The sequence below is a fragment of the Laccaria bicolor genome, genomic scaffold (assembly GCF_000143565.1).
Source record: "Laccaria bicolor S238N-H82 LACBIscaffold_83 genomic scaffold, whole genome shotgun sequence".
NCBI lineage: Eukaryota > Fungi > Basidiomycota > Agaricomycetes > Agaricales > Hydnangiaceae > Laccaria > Laccaria bicolor.
The window spans coordinates 13432-26982 of record NW_001889954.1 but is presented as its reverse complement, the minus strand read 5'-3'; the positions used below and the strand labels follow the sequence as shown (position 1 = coordinate 26982).

The 13551-nt window shown below is 49.7% G+C and overlaps 6 protein-coding genes across 6 annotated transcripts; 3 read left to right on the top strand and 3 right to left on the bottom strand.

The window, feature by feature from the left end:
- Nucleotides 1-225: 225 nt before the first annotated feature.
- Nucleotides 226-1006, bottom strand: LbPrx2 (peroxiredoxin; the record flags this gene model as incomplete). Its single annotated transcript, XM_001890189.1, has 4 exons — nucleotides 226-333; nucleotides 393-540; nucleotides 636-769; nucleotides 842-1006. 4 exons carry the CDS (start codon nucleotides 1004-1006, stop codon nucleotides 226-228), a joined length of 555 nt encoding a protein of 184 aa, XP_001890224.1.
- Nucleotides 1007-1625: 619 nt separating this feature from the next.
- LACBIDRAFT_317609 (uncharacterized protein) lies at nucleotides 1626-2018 on the bottom strand (the record flags this gene model as incomplete). The annotated part of the gene is made up of 2 exons (XM_001890188.1): nucleotides 1626-1661; nucleotides 1716-2018. 2 exons carry the CDS (start codon nucleotides 2016-2018, stop codon nucleotides 1626-1628), a joined length of 339 nt encoding a protein of 112 aa, XP_001890223.1.
- Nucleotides 2019-2609: 591 nt separating this feature from the next.
- LACBIDRAFT_335335 (uncharacterized protein) lies at nucleotides 2610-3341 on the top strand (the record flags this gene model as incomplete). The annotated part of the gene is made up of 1 exon (XM_001890212.1): nucleotides 2610-3341. The coding sequence occupies one exon, from the start codon at nucleotides 2610-2612 to the stop codon at nucleotides 3339-3341; it is 732 nt and encodes a 243-aa protein (XP_001890247.1).
- A 2269-nt stretch (nucleotides 3342-5610) lies between these two features.
- LACBIDRAFT_335334 (uncharacterized protein) lies at nucleotides 5611-7226 on the top strand (the record flags this gene model as incomplete). The annotated part of the gene is made up of 5 exons (XM_001890211.1): nucleotides 5611-6338; nucleotides 6609-6662; nucleotides 6735-6966; nucleotides 7059-7068; nucleotides 7216-7226. The coding sequence occupies 5 exons, from the start codon at nucleotides 5611-5613 to the stop codon at nucleotides 7224-7226; spliced, it is 1035 nt and encodes a 344-aa protein (XP_001890246.1).
- Nucleotides 7227-7275: 49 nt separating this feature from the next.
- On the bottom strand, nucleotides 7276-10062 carry LACBIDRAFT_296027 (uncharacterized protein; the record flags this gene model as incomplete). Its single annotated transcript, XM_001890187.1, has 15 exons — nucleotides 7276-7429; nucleotides 7485-7677; nucleotides 7763-7886; nucleotides 7982-8089; nucleotides 8149-8202; nucleotides 8335-8344; nucleotides 8604-8623; nucleotides 8693-8714; nucleotides 8820-8952; nucleotides 9124-9164; nucleotides 9266-9323; nucleotides 9389-9419; nucleotides 9586-9691; nucleotides 9722-9781; nucleotides 9963-10062. 14 exons carry the CDS (start codon nucleotides 10060-10062, stop codon nucleotides 7522-7524), a joined length of 1023 nt encoding a protein of 340 aa, XP_001890222.1. The 3' UTR covers nucleotides 7276-7429; nucleotides 7485-7521.
- A 620-nt stretch (nucleotides 10063-10682) lies between these two features.
- LACBIDRAFT_335332 (uncharacterized protein) lies at nucleotides 10683-12590 on the top strand (the record flags this gene model as incomplete). The annotated part of the gene is made up of 2 exons (XM_001890210.1): nucleotides 10683-10959; nucleotides 10999-12590. 2 exons carry the CDS (start codon nucleotides 10683-10685, stop codon nucleotides 12588-12590), a joined length of 1869 nt encoding a protein of 622 aa, XP_001890245.1.
- Nucleotides 12591-13551: the final 961 nt, after the last annotated feature.

Here is a 13551-nt window from a genome sequence, read left to right as displayed (position 1 = left end):
ACGCGCCTCGTATGTAGCGGGATTTTGTTCGGTGGACGGGAGTTGATTCTGGGTACACTTTATCAGACAAGTGAAAATTCCCGTCAACTGAACGAGTTCGATAGTGCAAAATAATTTACGAGCAAGCTATGCCGGAGTATCTATCGAAGGAACATGTAAGAGTGCAGGATGTATTGTACAAAATCGTTGTGACTACTATGTATCTGATAATCTTTCGAACCAATTTTATAATTGAGCAAGAACGGCTTTGGCTGCAGTAATCGTCACGTCGGGGGGAGCAACTTCAACCGCAACGCTGAGGACTTTATCTCCCTCCGTCACGATCACGAATCGCTACGAAAAAAAAATTGTAAACCGTCAAACGCAAAATGTTCAGGGAGGCGGCGGTGTACCTTGGACCTCTGGCCTCCAAGAAGAGGCGTCGCGTCGAAAAGGAGTCCCAACGAACCAATGAAAGCCGCTTTATCGTCGGCGATGAAATGGATGGCTACATATTTGAAGGGAGATAAATAATCGTCTTCGAATATTTTTGAGAAGTCACTCACGCGTTCCTTGAGGAGCCAATTTCTCCTTCCATGCTCTAGAAAAATGGCCAAGTGTAATCCTACGTACCTCACGGAATACTGTCGACGTACTTGGTCACGAACACATCATTCACGCCAACCACATAAATCTCATTGATCCCCTTATTTTTGAACTCCTCATAGGTCTCAATGTACGCCGGGATGTGAGCATTGCAAGGCGTAGTGAACGCGCCCGGAACGCCGATCTAGAAGTCCATCCCATGTTAAAAGTTCTTCAACCGCAACGATCACGAACAAAAAGAATCGATGCCACGCACGATGATATTCTTTCCAGTCAAGACCAAAGCGGACGTCTTGTCCGGTGCATCTTCCTTGATCTCCTGAGCGGGGATGACGGCGCCTGGCTGGATCTGGGCGTCTGCGATAAGGGAAGAGGCGACGTTGTGTGCTGCGTGTGCGATGGTTGCGATTGCGGATGCCATGATTGGGTGTGATCAGATGTGGATTACGGTGGAGGAGAAGGAGGGCTTCACGGGAGGCTGGAGCTTCGAACCCAATCAACATCGGAGATTGCCTCAGGATGACACCATAATTTCTCAGCGTAGGATTCAGGTGCGTGCCTGCTTCTCAAGAATTCAGGGCTTCAGACGCCAGTGTGGGGACATGCTGGGCTGATCACGCCTTTTCACTACTACGTCAGTTCCACCGCCACACGTTGAAAAAAGAGGGAATGGAATGGAAGATCGAGGGAAGACCAAGCACAGATGTCATGGATAAATCCAGCCTAGCCTCTCCAGGGCGTCGAGGGCTGAAGCGCTGAAGCCGAAGCCCTGCGACTCCGCGCAGTCAAGCTCAAGTTTAAAAGTTCTGTAGATCCAACGCCACAAAACAGTACAATGGGCTGACAATGGGAGTCGTGCATGGAATCAGCCTAATCTCTACCAGTTATGGTTTCGCTGATCATGCCTACGATCGGATTTCAGGCATGAAGCTTTGAAGAGCGATGACGATAATGAATGAATGCCATGATCATGAGTCACCACTTCAGGGCTTCAAATGAGTTACGACTACGACTGAGCTCTGTCGTCACTCATGAAACACTTAGAATAGACCATGACCCGCGTAGAAGGTGAGTCTCTAGGCAAAGAGTCTTGTTATTTTGGAGGTCGGATAGAAAGAGTGGAGACCGACGGACCACAATACGCGTTTATCGGTGATACGACAACTGGTACTGAAGATTGCAGTGGCCGAGAAGACCAAAAAAGTTGGAGGCCGGCGATCTATCATAAGCGCTGGGGTGATACAGGAACTAGGACCCCGGGCAATAGCAGGAAAGCCCTGGTCCCGATCCGGACAAAAAATGTGGATTTTAGGCCCTACAGCTGGGGGCCAATCCGGACAAAAAGTGACAAAATTCGAAACTGCCCAGAGCCAGAGTCCGGACAAAATCGACGAGATGTCAAAAAAAAAGCCTCCCAGCCGGTATTTGGGCATAATTGTGGGACATTTGTAGAGAAAAATTTACCCTGATCTGGCCGTCCGGACAAATTTTTGAGATTGGGGTGTGGTAGGCCAGGTCCAGTCCGGACAAATTTGGTGCAGAGGCGTCCGGACAAAAACCCAATTTTCGGGATCAGGCCTTTTCTGCTATTGCCCGGGGTCCTCAGGAACTCCGCGAGTGGGGACCAAATGATGACGGAAAGCCAATCAGGAGCCCTGGCGGCTACGCATCTCCGCCCGTGCTCGACCTGATCTGTGGAACGTGGACGATCGTGGCTGGGTAGTCAATATTGTCCTGTTGGTTGTTATTTGCCATACTTTTGACAGGCTCGCGTCCGGGGCTCACCAGATAACATAATTACCCACTAGGAGGGGATGGAAATATCCCCACCCCCGCTCTTCCTCTACCACCACTACCTTCTCGTGGCCCTACTCCCTTGGCACCCTACCCCTCCAAACACGAACACAAACGTTCTGACGGGTCCTAGAACCGAATCAGAACATTGTGAGCATCGCTTGGCCATGTATCGAGCTGGGGTACTCACCACCAACTAGACCACATCATTGACAACAACGACGACCAAAATGCCGGCGTACAACCCTTACGCGCCATACATCCCCCCTCCGACGATGCAACAGTCCCAATCCACACCTAACGAGGGTCATAAGGTGGTCTGTGCGCATGCATCAGAACCGAACGGCCCAGCCACGAGCATGAATTCTGGCTTTGGATGGTCGATGGGATCTCCAACCACCTCGTACGCTCCCCTCGTCTCGCCAACGTACATCGCAACTCGTCCGTCCTCGATGGGCAATCCCCCACCTCTCCACCCACATTCCTGCATACCACTGCCACCACTATCCCGCTACGGCACCTCAATCAACCCACTACTTGAAAGAGGGACGACCCCATCAATCAAATACGACATCCGCTCGCCGCCGTCGTTCGCGACAAGCCGTCGCCACCTCGTCGACGACGACCGGTGGCGGTATGAGAGGGCATCAAACCCGAATCTAGGGTCTATAACCATCCGCACGGCGCTCGTCGGCAAACCCATCGTTGTGTTCCCATCCAGGATCGTCGATGGGGTCGTCACTGTGCAAGATGTGCTTCTCGCCGTGCACTACGCGCTGCGAGCTAGTGCCTTGGATGATCATCGACATCGACGAGCAGAATTGTGGAGGCAAGGCGCTCCTAGGTCGTATCGTCCTTCTGAAGATTACGAGTCCATTGACGTGGCTGTTGGATGCTATGGATGGGCTGGATTGACGCAGAGCCCGACGGAGGGCGATGTTTGGATTCTGATGACGACGTGAGCTTGCTTTGCCTTCGTCGGCACGATTATACCATGGCCAAGGACTTGTAAAGTAGTAATCGTGTAAGATGGTGTGTAACACGAAGCAAAAGGACTTTAGAACTCCGACTCTGAGCTCGTCGTTATGTAAGACGTTTGCTGATGCCTCTTCGCCACATACTGCACGCTCAATGGGCGCTTCTTCCTCACACAAACGTATGCCCACCATAGGAGGACCAGAAAATCAAATGGAAAGTACGATTCAATAGTGCACCTTTTGATGATATCTAAGTGCGCGCAACGAAAGGTAAAGAGGTCGAGATCTAACGAGCTCGGTTGAAAGTCGCAGGCCGCCGTGTCCGAGTCTTGAGAAAACCTCGGATTCCCTGACTCCTGACTTCTCAGTATGTATATACTTCTTCTAATGGAATACGAGTTCAAATAATTATGAGGCTTTGTCATTTCTTTTTGGTTTCGAACGACGCATTTCGTTGACCTCCCAACTCCATTCAACTCTATCTCATTCATCTCACGTTCCGTAAGTGCACATATATTTCCGACAACGCGAAATTCAGCTCACGCACGAAAATATCAATCACGGTTATCACCTATCCAAGGATTAAATTTGACCCAGACCATACATAGGTCTCGATCTACGCCGGGATGTGAGCATTGCAAGGCGTAGTGACGCGCCCGGAACGCCGATCTATAAGTCCATCCCTTGTTAAACGTTCTTCAACCGCAACGGTCACGAAAAAAAAATTCATAAGCCACGCACGATGATATTCTAAATTCTTCCCAGTCAAGACCCAAGGGGACGTATTGTCCGGTGCATCTTCCTTGATCTCCTGAGCGGGGATGATGCCCATCTGGGCGTCTGCGATCAGGGAAGAGGCGGCGTTGTGTGCGATGCCTGTTGAAAGTCGCCTGCCACCAATGGCAGGCCGTCATGTCCAAGTCTCGAGAAAACCTCGGACGTCCTGGCTTCTCAGTATGTATGTACCTCTTGTGATGGAATAAGATCTCAAATAATTTCAGGCCTTGTAGGAACAATATTTGGAACTACGGCTACCGTCGCCGAACTCACAAAAGCGCTGGGAGATGGAAGCAGTTGACCGTAATCAAAGGATTTCAATAGTCTGTCTGACAGCCCATTCAGCAATGAGCCATCGGATGGCGGATGGTAGCCAATAATCTCCCTGAACTCTTAGTCAGTCATGTCACTAGCACTGGCAGTACACAACCAATGATCACCCCAAATCGCTTGAGGAACGACATTGCAACGAGCAGAAATGCCCTCGACGACGTCAGCTGTTGGTGAAGTGGTGGTGATTCCCCTCGTCTACTTGGCCCTTACTGAATGACTAATCTACAGCTCATGTCAATGTGCTTCTCTAGATCTGGAAGGTTTGAACGAGAACAATTTGGAGATGTTCGGTGCTCCCATGCTCAGCTGATGATGTGCATGACAGCAGCCAATGATCTCCCCAAACTTAGTCAATGATATGCTGCAGTAGCCAGCAATCTCCGCGAAATCATCGGCCAGTGAGGTAACTGACCAGCTCTTGTGGACCTATTTACCGTACCCGCTGATCTAAGACTGGGATACTGTATAAACCAATGGGATTAGCTGCTCAAAGCAGGTAATGATCTGCCGGATCGCAGCGAAAGGGGAAAGAGGGAGGTTAAAAGCGCCCAATGGCACTGAGGCTTGATCCTGAAAAGGCACCTTTCGTCCGGACCTCTGAGAGGTTGAGCCAGTTTGTCCGGATTGCACCTGGCCTCACCGAAATATCGGGGGTCATGCATCATGGTTTATACAGTTCATATAAGTACACACATGACCCCTGGCATGCGACTAAGATATCGGATCCCTGAAGACAGACAGGTTCTCCAAAAATCTAGAGGGTCGTCGAGACCTTTTTGAACCGCATTATCGAGAAACGTCCAAATGGGGATCTAATCCGGGCAGAACGTCAGGGTTCCTACCACTCTCGTCCTTCCGGGCAGGGTCGATGTGTCCTGTTGGAGGGTCGCGCACTTCAGAATCTCAGCAGATAATATAACCTCACGGGCGGATAGACATAACTCACCCCCACTTTGTCTCTACCAGTTACCACCTCTCGAGGTTTGATTCACTTGAGACCCCATCCATCCCAACACAAACATAAAGCTTCCAACGGGTCCTAAAACCAAATCGAATTATTGTAAGCATCACACGGCGGTGTATCAGGCTCAAGAGCTCACCGACACCAATTAGGCCTCCATCATCGAGGATAATGACGACCAAAATGCCAGCGTACAACCCCTACACGCTGTACATCCCCTCTCCGACGATGCAGCAGTCCCAGTCCACGGCTGTCGAGGATCATAAGGTGGTCTGTGTGCATGCACCAGAGCCATACGGCTCAACCATAAATATGAATTCGATTTTTGGAGGGTCGGTGGGGTCTCCAACTAACTCGCACACTCCCCTCGTCTCGCCAACGTACATCGCAAGTCGCCCATCCTCGTTAGGCAATCCCCGACCTCTCCACCCACATTCCTGCATACCACTGCCACCACTATCCCTCTACGGCACCTCAATCAACCCATTACTTAAAAGAGGGACGATCCCACCAATCAAATATGACATCCGCTCGCCGCCGTCGTTCGCGACAAGTCGTCGTCACCTCGTCGACGACGACCGGTGGCGGCATGAGAGGGCATCAAACCCGAATCTAGGGTCTCTGACCATCCGCACGGCACTCGCCAGCAAGCCCGTCGTTGTGTTCCCATCGAGGATCGTCGATGGGGTCGTCACTGTGCAAGACGTGCTTCTTGCAGTGCACTACGCGCTGCGAGCTAGTGCCTTGGACGATCAGCATCGTCGACGAGCAGAGTTGTGGCGGCAGGGCGCTCCTAGGTCGTATCATCCTTCTGAAGATTACGAGGCCATCGATGTGGCTTTTGGATGCTATGGATGGGCTGGATTGACGCAGAGCCCGACGGAGGGCGATGTTTGGATTCTGAAGACGACGTGAGCTCGCTGTGTCTTCGTCGGTACGATTATACCATGACCAAGGACTTGTAAAATAGTTGGATGTCGTGTTAGGAAGCAGAAGGATTTAAGAACTCCGTCGTTATGTAACATTGTAAGGCGTTTGTTGATGCGCTTGCCCTGCGCGCTTGTTTCCCACACGAACACATGCCCACCTAGACTCGAGCCAAGTCCCTTTTTGTAAATTGAAGACAGTCGTTCAATCGATTACCGTAGGGACTGGAAGATTTGATGTGTGATCTAGTACAGTACAGAAAATTCCCACGAATTACGAGGACTTAGCCAAATTTCGCTGAGCTTTGAGTGAGCCTGCGACGCGATGTCTGGCCCAGAGATCGTTTTGGACCCTGATCGCCTTGCCTCAACGTCTCGAAGACTTTGCGAGACGTTTGGTATTCCATTCCTCCACCCATTCCAGATCGAAACGGGCCAAAACATCTTACAAAAACGCAGCACAATCCTTGACGTACCAACCAGGTCCGGCAAGACGCTTGCGTTTTTCTACGCGCTTTTCTACTACTGGTGGCCTGGGAATACCGAACGCGACTCCTGCCAGAAGAAGATCATAGTCATCATCAGTCCACTTGTTGCGTTGATGCAAGCACAGGTGAGTTACTCCGTGATCCCCGCATGTGAGGCCCATCAGCAAAAGTTCGGGTTCCACGTAAGGCCATAAATGGCCATGAGAGGCGCCAATAGGCCATGAAAGGTTAGCCCCCCTTCTATGGCCAAGGTTGGAACCTCGGCTTACATCCCTGGTGATAGGCCTTGCATGGCACCGGTTTCTTGCATGGCTCCTGACACCATGCGAGGCCATACTAGGCCATCCTAGTGAACCGTTTCCATACAATCTTAGCTAGATCTTGAATTCTTATTTTAAATTCTGATCACTTCATATGAAATACGGCGAAATAAAACATGTATTTCTTGTAGCATCTAATACAAAGTCTGAAAACGACACAAGAATGGCAGGCAGCAAGAGAAAAGATTGGAAGGATGGAGAAAAAAAAAGAAAGCAATATGTACATGCGGAAGACCGTGAGCAAGTGGGTGACATAAAAAACAGTAGTCTGGAAGATTGATCAATGAGCCAGTGTAGAGTCGAAGAAAAGCGAATGAAAACACCTTGAGTAAATGTTGGCAGTTATCGTTCTCTTCGATGTCATGCCGCTCGTCTTCTGCTTAGACGACAGAGGCATGCGAGGTGAGCCGTCGTCATCACCAGTTGAAACCCTTTACTCCTCACATCGCTCTCTTGGCTGATTAAGGCTACTCCTGCGATGTAGCCGCTTACCATGGAAACCGCCAGTATATGCGTCTTGAGGAGACGAATCAGGATGATCATGACAATGACACTCAGCATACCTTCTCAACGGGCGTTGACGAGAGGTGAAGTTGCTCACCATCGGTGGTGGTGGCGTGCGAAGAGTTGCGGTGATGGCTGCGGCTGCGAGGAGCTTGCGTGTAACCAAGGCGACTTTGACTGCTATGGCGCGGAGGGTGGCAACGACTCGGAGGGCATATCCCCTGCATGTGTGAATTGGGTACAAGGGGACGATACGGTGCTAACGAATGCATTGTTAGCAAATTACTACCTAGAGAGTCATAAAGCGTGTACATACCGTGCAAATCCAGTCTCCCAAGCGATATGACATCGTTTTGACGGTATCGACCAATAATCCGCGCCGTCATCGGCCTGGGCATCGGGGAAGACACCAAGCATTCGAGCACTGTCAGAATTGGAAGATACATCACATATATGCGCATGTATGCCACGAAAAACACTTACTTGGCAAGAGAACGCGTAGCAAAGCATCGGCGTAAACGGTAGTCGATTGAATACCTACATTGGAAAGTCAAATCTTTAAGATAAGTAGCATATATGCTCAGATAATTACTCGCTCGCTCAGAGAATCTGCGCCCATGATGTCTCCTTCTCAACACCAGACAATACAAGCGAATCGCTCAAGCTCACTGCGGTGTCGCTGAGCGGGGTACAGCACAGCCAGGAGTTGTAGCGTCGAGCCGTCGTCGTCGTCGTCGCCGGGAGGGAAGGAGTCAGGAGCGGGGGAGCGGGGAGGCGGTGGTGGTGGTCAAGAACAGAGAGCAAAGTTCCAGTGAAACGCGTGATTAGTGTCATGTGATCAATTAGATAAGTCCAATCAAAGTCCGACGTACCTCTACATCGCTTTCATCGCTTTACTTCACACCACAGTACCCCGTCGTATGTTCGTCACAACCCACCTCGGTGAGACACAGGACGACTACGGAACAACAACGTAAAACGACAATGACACAGCGAGGAGGACGCGAGGAGGACACGGTAAGCTCACCTCACCCCCACCACTCGTCTCTCTAACACGGAATCCAGGTGCCACGTCGCTGACAGCGACATGTCAACCACACGACGACGAACGGCATGTGTATTTCAGGACACCAAGGTAAGTACCCCTGTCTCACGTTCGTCCCAACACAGCTCGCTGAGACTCAGGACAACGACGGAACGATGATGTGGGACAACGACGACGCGACGATGAAAACACAAGACGAGGACACGGGATGAGGACGTGACAGCGACAAGGACACGGGATGGCTATGAACCGATGACGAGGGCACGCTATAATCCAGGTGAGTAGCAACATGACTTCGCTCTCTCTCCTTTTTTCACACCAGAAGCAGGGGCGATGGACGGTGACGACGCATTTTGTCGTCACTGTTCATATTATTCCGGGTGAACATCATGACTCCCCTCCCCATCTCCTACCAACGGCGACGTGGCGACCAACAACAGATCAACAACAACGACTATGGACAACGAATGACGAAGAAGGGTGACAACAAAGATGATCGGCAACAAATGACCACGACCACCACCAACGATGATGAATAACCCCCCGAGAACGAACCATGACCGCCAACGATAACACGAATGACAACTACAACGATGACAACAACGATGACCGACTACGACAACGACAATGGATTTAGTTATAGTAGTTGTTAGTATGTTCTCAATATGTCTAGAATACTTTTTCAATGTTTAGTGCCGTAGGCATGGTCCTAAACTTTGGTCAATATAACTTAAGAATGGAACAAAAATATTGGTCAACCAAAATAGCTGAATCCTATCCTAGGAGTAGTACAAGCATGCTAGGCCGGTGATAGGCTACCAACCGACATAAATGGATGATAACACCCTCTTAGATACCATACTAGGTTATACTACCCTTTTGCTCTCCATACTAGGCTTTCACGTTCCATCCTAGGGATTGCTAGCCTGTTAAGCCCCATCCAAAGCCACACAAGCGAGATACTAGGTAAGTAGGCCCATACTATATATACCAAATATATACTAGGCCTACCATGGAACGTGAACTTTTGCTGATGATGGACGACTTGATTCTTCAATTCTGCAATTTGAGCTAAAAGAGATGTATTTGTGCTGATTTAAATGATTTTCTATCACGTTCAATCGTTTGGCGTCGTTCAAGGATTGGGGATGGACTTGCCTGGACACCTCTATAAATTGAGCTTCCAAAGTTTCATAATTCCGGACTTGATTTGGGGCAGTCAGAGGGATAATTCCATCCTCGGCAGGGGTACTGTTGTCATTTAATACGACATCCGGATTTGGTGATTGGCGAACGGTACGTTTCGAAGAATCGATTTCACTCGAAAACGCAGAGATACCTTTTGGCGTCATGAGTTTGCAAGTGTCGAGATCATGGTCCTATGGGAATAGACGCCAGATTTTCAGATGCAATGCCCACTATTTGCCAAGCGCCTTCAAATCCAACAGTACATTGCTCATCAGCTTTGTTCGGATATAAAATTCTACAACGTAAAATTGTTACAGATTGTTACTTGCAGGCGGCTTTTATTTATAGAAAAAAATGTCAATGGTGTCCAGTGGTGTCCTCGAACGTCGACACTTGATCTGCGGTTGCTTACTTAGGAGCGTGACGTGATCTTAAAATAGCCATCACCTGTTTGACAACTCTGCTCTCACGATAAGCAGTTTTGAACTTCCTGTTTTCTGGTGATGGCTTTCCGAAACGCAAGCAATTTCTCTGTTTCCACTAATTTGGATTCGGCTGCCGCGTTAGCGGTACACAATGAAATCCTTCGTCGTCTACCGCTTCAAAATGCTCTGAAGTTCAAGCTGGACACCACCAGCAACCGATACTAGTTGGGGATGGCGCATGGTTGGGAAAGGGTCGACAAGGATCTGTATTGTGATTTGTTCGGCCGCAAAAAAAAGGAACTTATAGTCAAGCAGATCCCAGAGCTTCAAGTTTGCCCCCCTCCCTCGCGTCGATTTCCATGGCGCAACAACCATCTAACTCCTCTCAGCCATTTTTGAATTGCACAGGTGACACCGATTCAAGAACGGGCTTGGAGAGAATCGAGCCTACGCGTTATTCTCCGGAATCGAAGCCTACATCACCCCCTATTCCGCACCCCGCTCCAGCTCTTCAGAGCCATCACCTCGCCATCCTTCTCTTTTCCCTCCTTTTGATCATCCTATCGGCACCTATCATTGCTCTTGTTGCATTTACGGGCTTCAAGCCCATTCCAGTGGGCTTCAATGGCTGCCAGGGTTGTTGGAGAATTTCTGTACCAGATTGAGACGCGGCAGTTGCGTTCTACGGCTCTGTTCTTGGTGCAGTTGGCGCGACACTCTTGCATCGGGTAGTCACGTCCATTGCTCAACGCCAGCTCATAACGGAGAAGGGAGCTACGTTACGCATGTTCAGGCGATTGGCAATCCTCGATATCCTTCATCTCGTGCAGACCCGAAGCTCAAGCTTCGCACTGCAACGATCATGGGCCCTTCCCATCCTCCTCGCCACATTTCTTGCAAGCAGCTCCACTATCGCTCTGATTGGCACCCACACAGTGCCAGGCACAATTCGCAATCCTTTGGGCTCAGTCGCACTTGGTCTTCTGAACGATACCCTTTTTTATAAAGCTCCTGATGGTGCACTCTTCCCGGATCTTGTCGATATTGATCCCTCCAATTTTGATGGTCCTGTCGTGAAAGCCGCGACAATAATTTCTCTTCAGGCACTGGGGAAATACGACAGTAATTATGCACAGCAAAATGACCTTTACCTCGGCGGACAAATCGGAAATTCGACGTACGAAGATCTGGATACAGGAGGGATTGGCGTGAATGTCAACTCATACTTGCGCTTCAGTGGGGATGGAGATTTCTTCAATCCCCCTACCAATTATACATTCAGTCGCCTGACCGGCGTTGCCTGGGGTATCAACACAACCGTTCAGTGTACTCCCACCAATGCTTTCACTGTCACCCCACTATCGGTAGCCTTTGGGCATGGAAATATAATACGCGTGTACAACGTCTCGGGACCGGCTTATAATATGGTGTTCTCTTCTCCTCAAGAAAGCATCCAGCCGTACGCATTTACTGTTCTAGCTTCCAACCTTGCCCTACCGTCCAGTCAGCTCAACTCAAATCAGTGGGTCAATCTGGTTGTCCTCATGCCTACCTACCTCGACCAGACAACTTTGGTGTACATGTGCTCGATATCAGCACGTCAATATCTCGCGTCTGTCAGTGTCGCCGGTGTAGGAGGGACCGTGCAGTATTCCCCTCTAGACCAAAGCAAAGATGTCAGCGGACCCCTCCTTTCTCAAGACCAAGCAGCCTTTTTGGAAACACTGATCAATGTCCGAGTGGGAGGCGCGATTGCAGCAGTTATGGGAGACCAGATCATCGATCCCAACTCTACGATACCCACTGAGGGTGTCTTGTCCAGCATCCTAAGCGCAGCCACGCGCATTCGAATGACGGTGCGAAAGCAGCACTATGAACGGGCCAGTGCAAGCATTCCAGGTATATCACTGGACCAGACCTACTTTGAACTTGAATATAACGTCCAGCAAATCGGAAGCGGGCGGAAAGGCTTGTTCTGGCTTTTCCTTCCGATCTTGATATTTCTCACAGGAATTGGGGGATTACTTTTCTCGCTCGCGAGGGGAGAAACGGCGATCGTTGATCTCACGGATCCCGTAGCGATTTCTGCCATTATGGTCGGATCGATTATTCCAGAGCTCGAGGGGAGAAGTTCTGGGAATCCAACTGCTCTTGATCGCGAACTTCTGGATGAAGTGGAGCTAGTTCTGCGCGTCAAGGGAGACAGGCGAATTGAATTTATGACGGACAAGACGTCCGTCGTTAATGCGAAGGAGAAACATTCGTAGATGATTGCTACGAATTTCGCTTCTGAGCGCTAGACAGATGTTGCCGTTTTCCGTAAATGTCCTGAAGTAATGATGAATGGAGCATCACGTTCCCACACTTGCGAATCCCTTCAAACCTTGACATTTATGTTCGCCGTCGAGTGCAACGGTCCTGGACTCCTGTGATAACCACACCCTCTGAAACAGGACCCCGGGCAATAGCAGAAAAGGCCTGATCCCGAAAATTGGGTTTTTGTCCGGACGCCTCTGCGTCAAATTTGTCCGGACGGGACCTGGCCTCCCCTCCAAGTTAAATTTTTGTCCGGACCCCCAGATCAGGGCATTTTTTCGCCCAGCAATGTCCGGATTGGTGGATCTGGCCTCAGCGCTGGCTCAAACAACGTCAAGAGCCTCCCAGGGAGTAGAAAATGGGTATGCAACAAGTAAAATGCATATATTAACCAAATTTTAACACTAAATAGCACTATTAGTACTCTAATCATCAGACTCCTCTCCTCCACCACCTCTTTTCAAGAGTTTTAGGGCTGCTGTAAGTTCTTTTTGCGTTTTGCTAAGCTTGAATACAAAAAATATTGCACAAAAATTACTACGGCTGAATTGCATTACCTTAGGTTCGATCACGCAGCTCGACGACATGGCTCATCATCGTTACACACAGACGACACACGTTAGACCGCTCAGCCACGACAGTTATGTCCGGATACCCGCCTTAGGGCAATTTTCATCTTGTTGATGTTGTCCGGACTCTGAGCTCTGGGCAACTTCGAATTTTGTCGCTTTTTGTCCGGATTGGCCCCCAGCTCTTGGACCTAAAATCCACTTTTTTTGTCCGGATCGGGACCAGGGATTTTCTGCTATTGCCCGGGGTCCTTCTGAAACTCACGATAACACCACCCAATCGGTCATAGCTTTGTAATTATGTTCAGGTCCTCTTGACATGTTGACCCGTGGATCATGACAG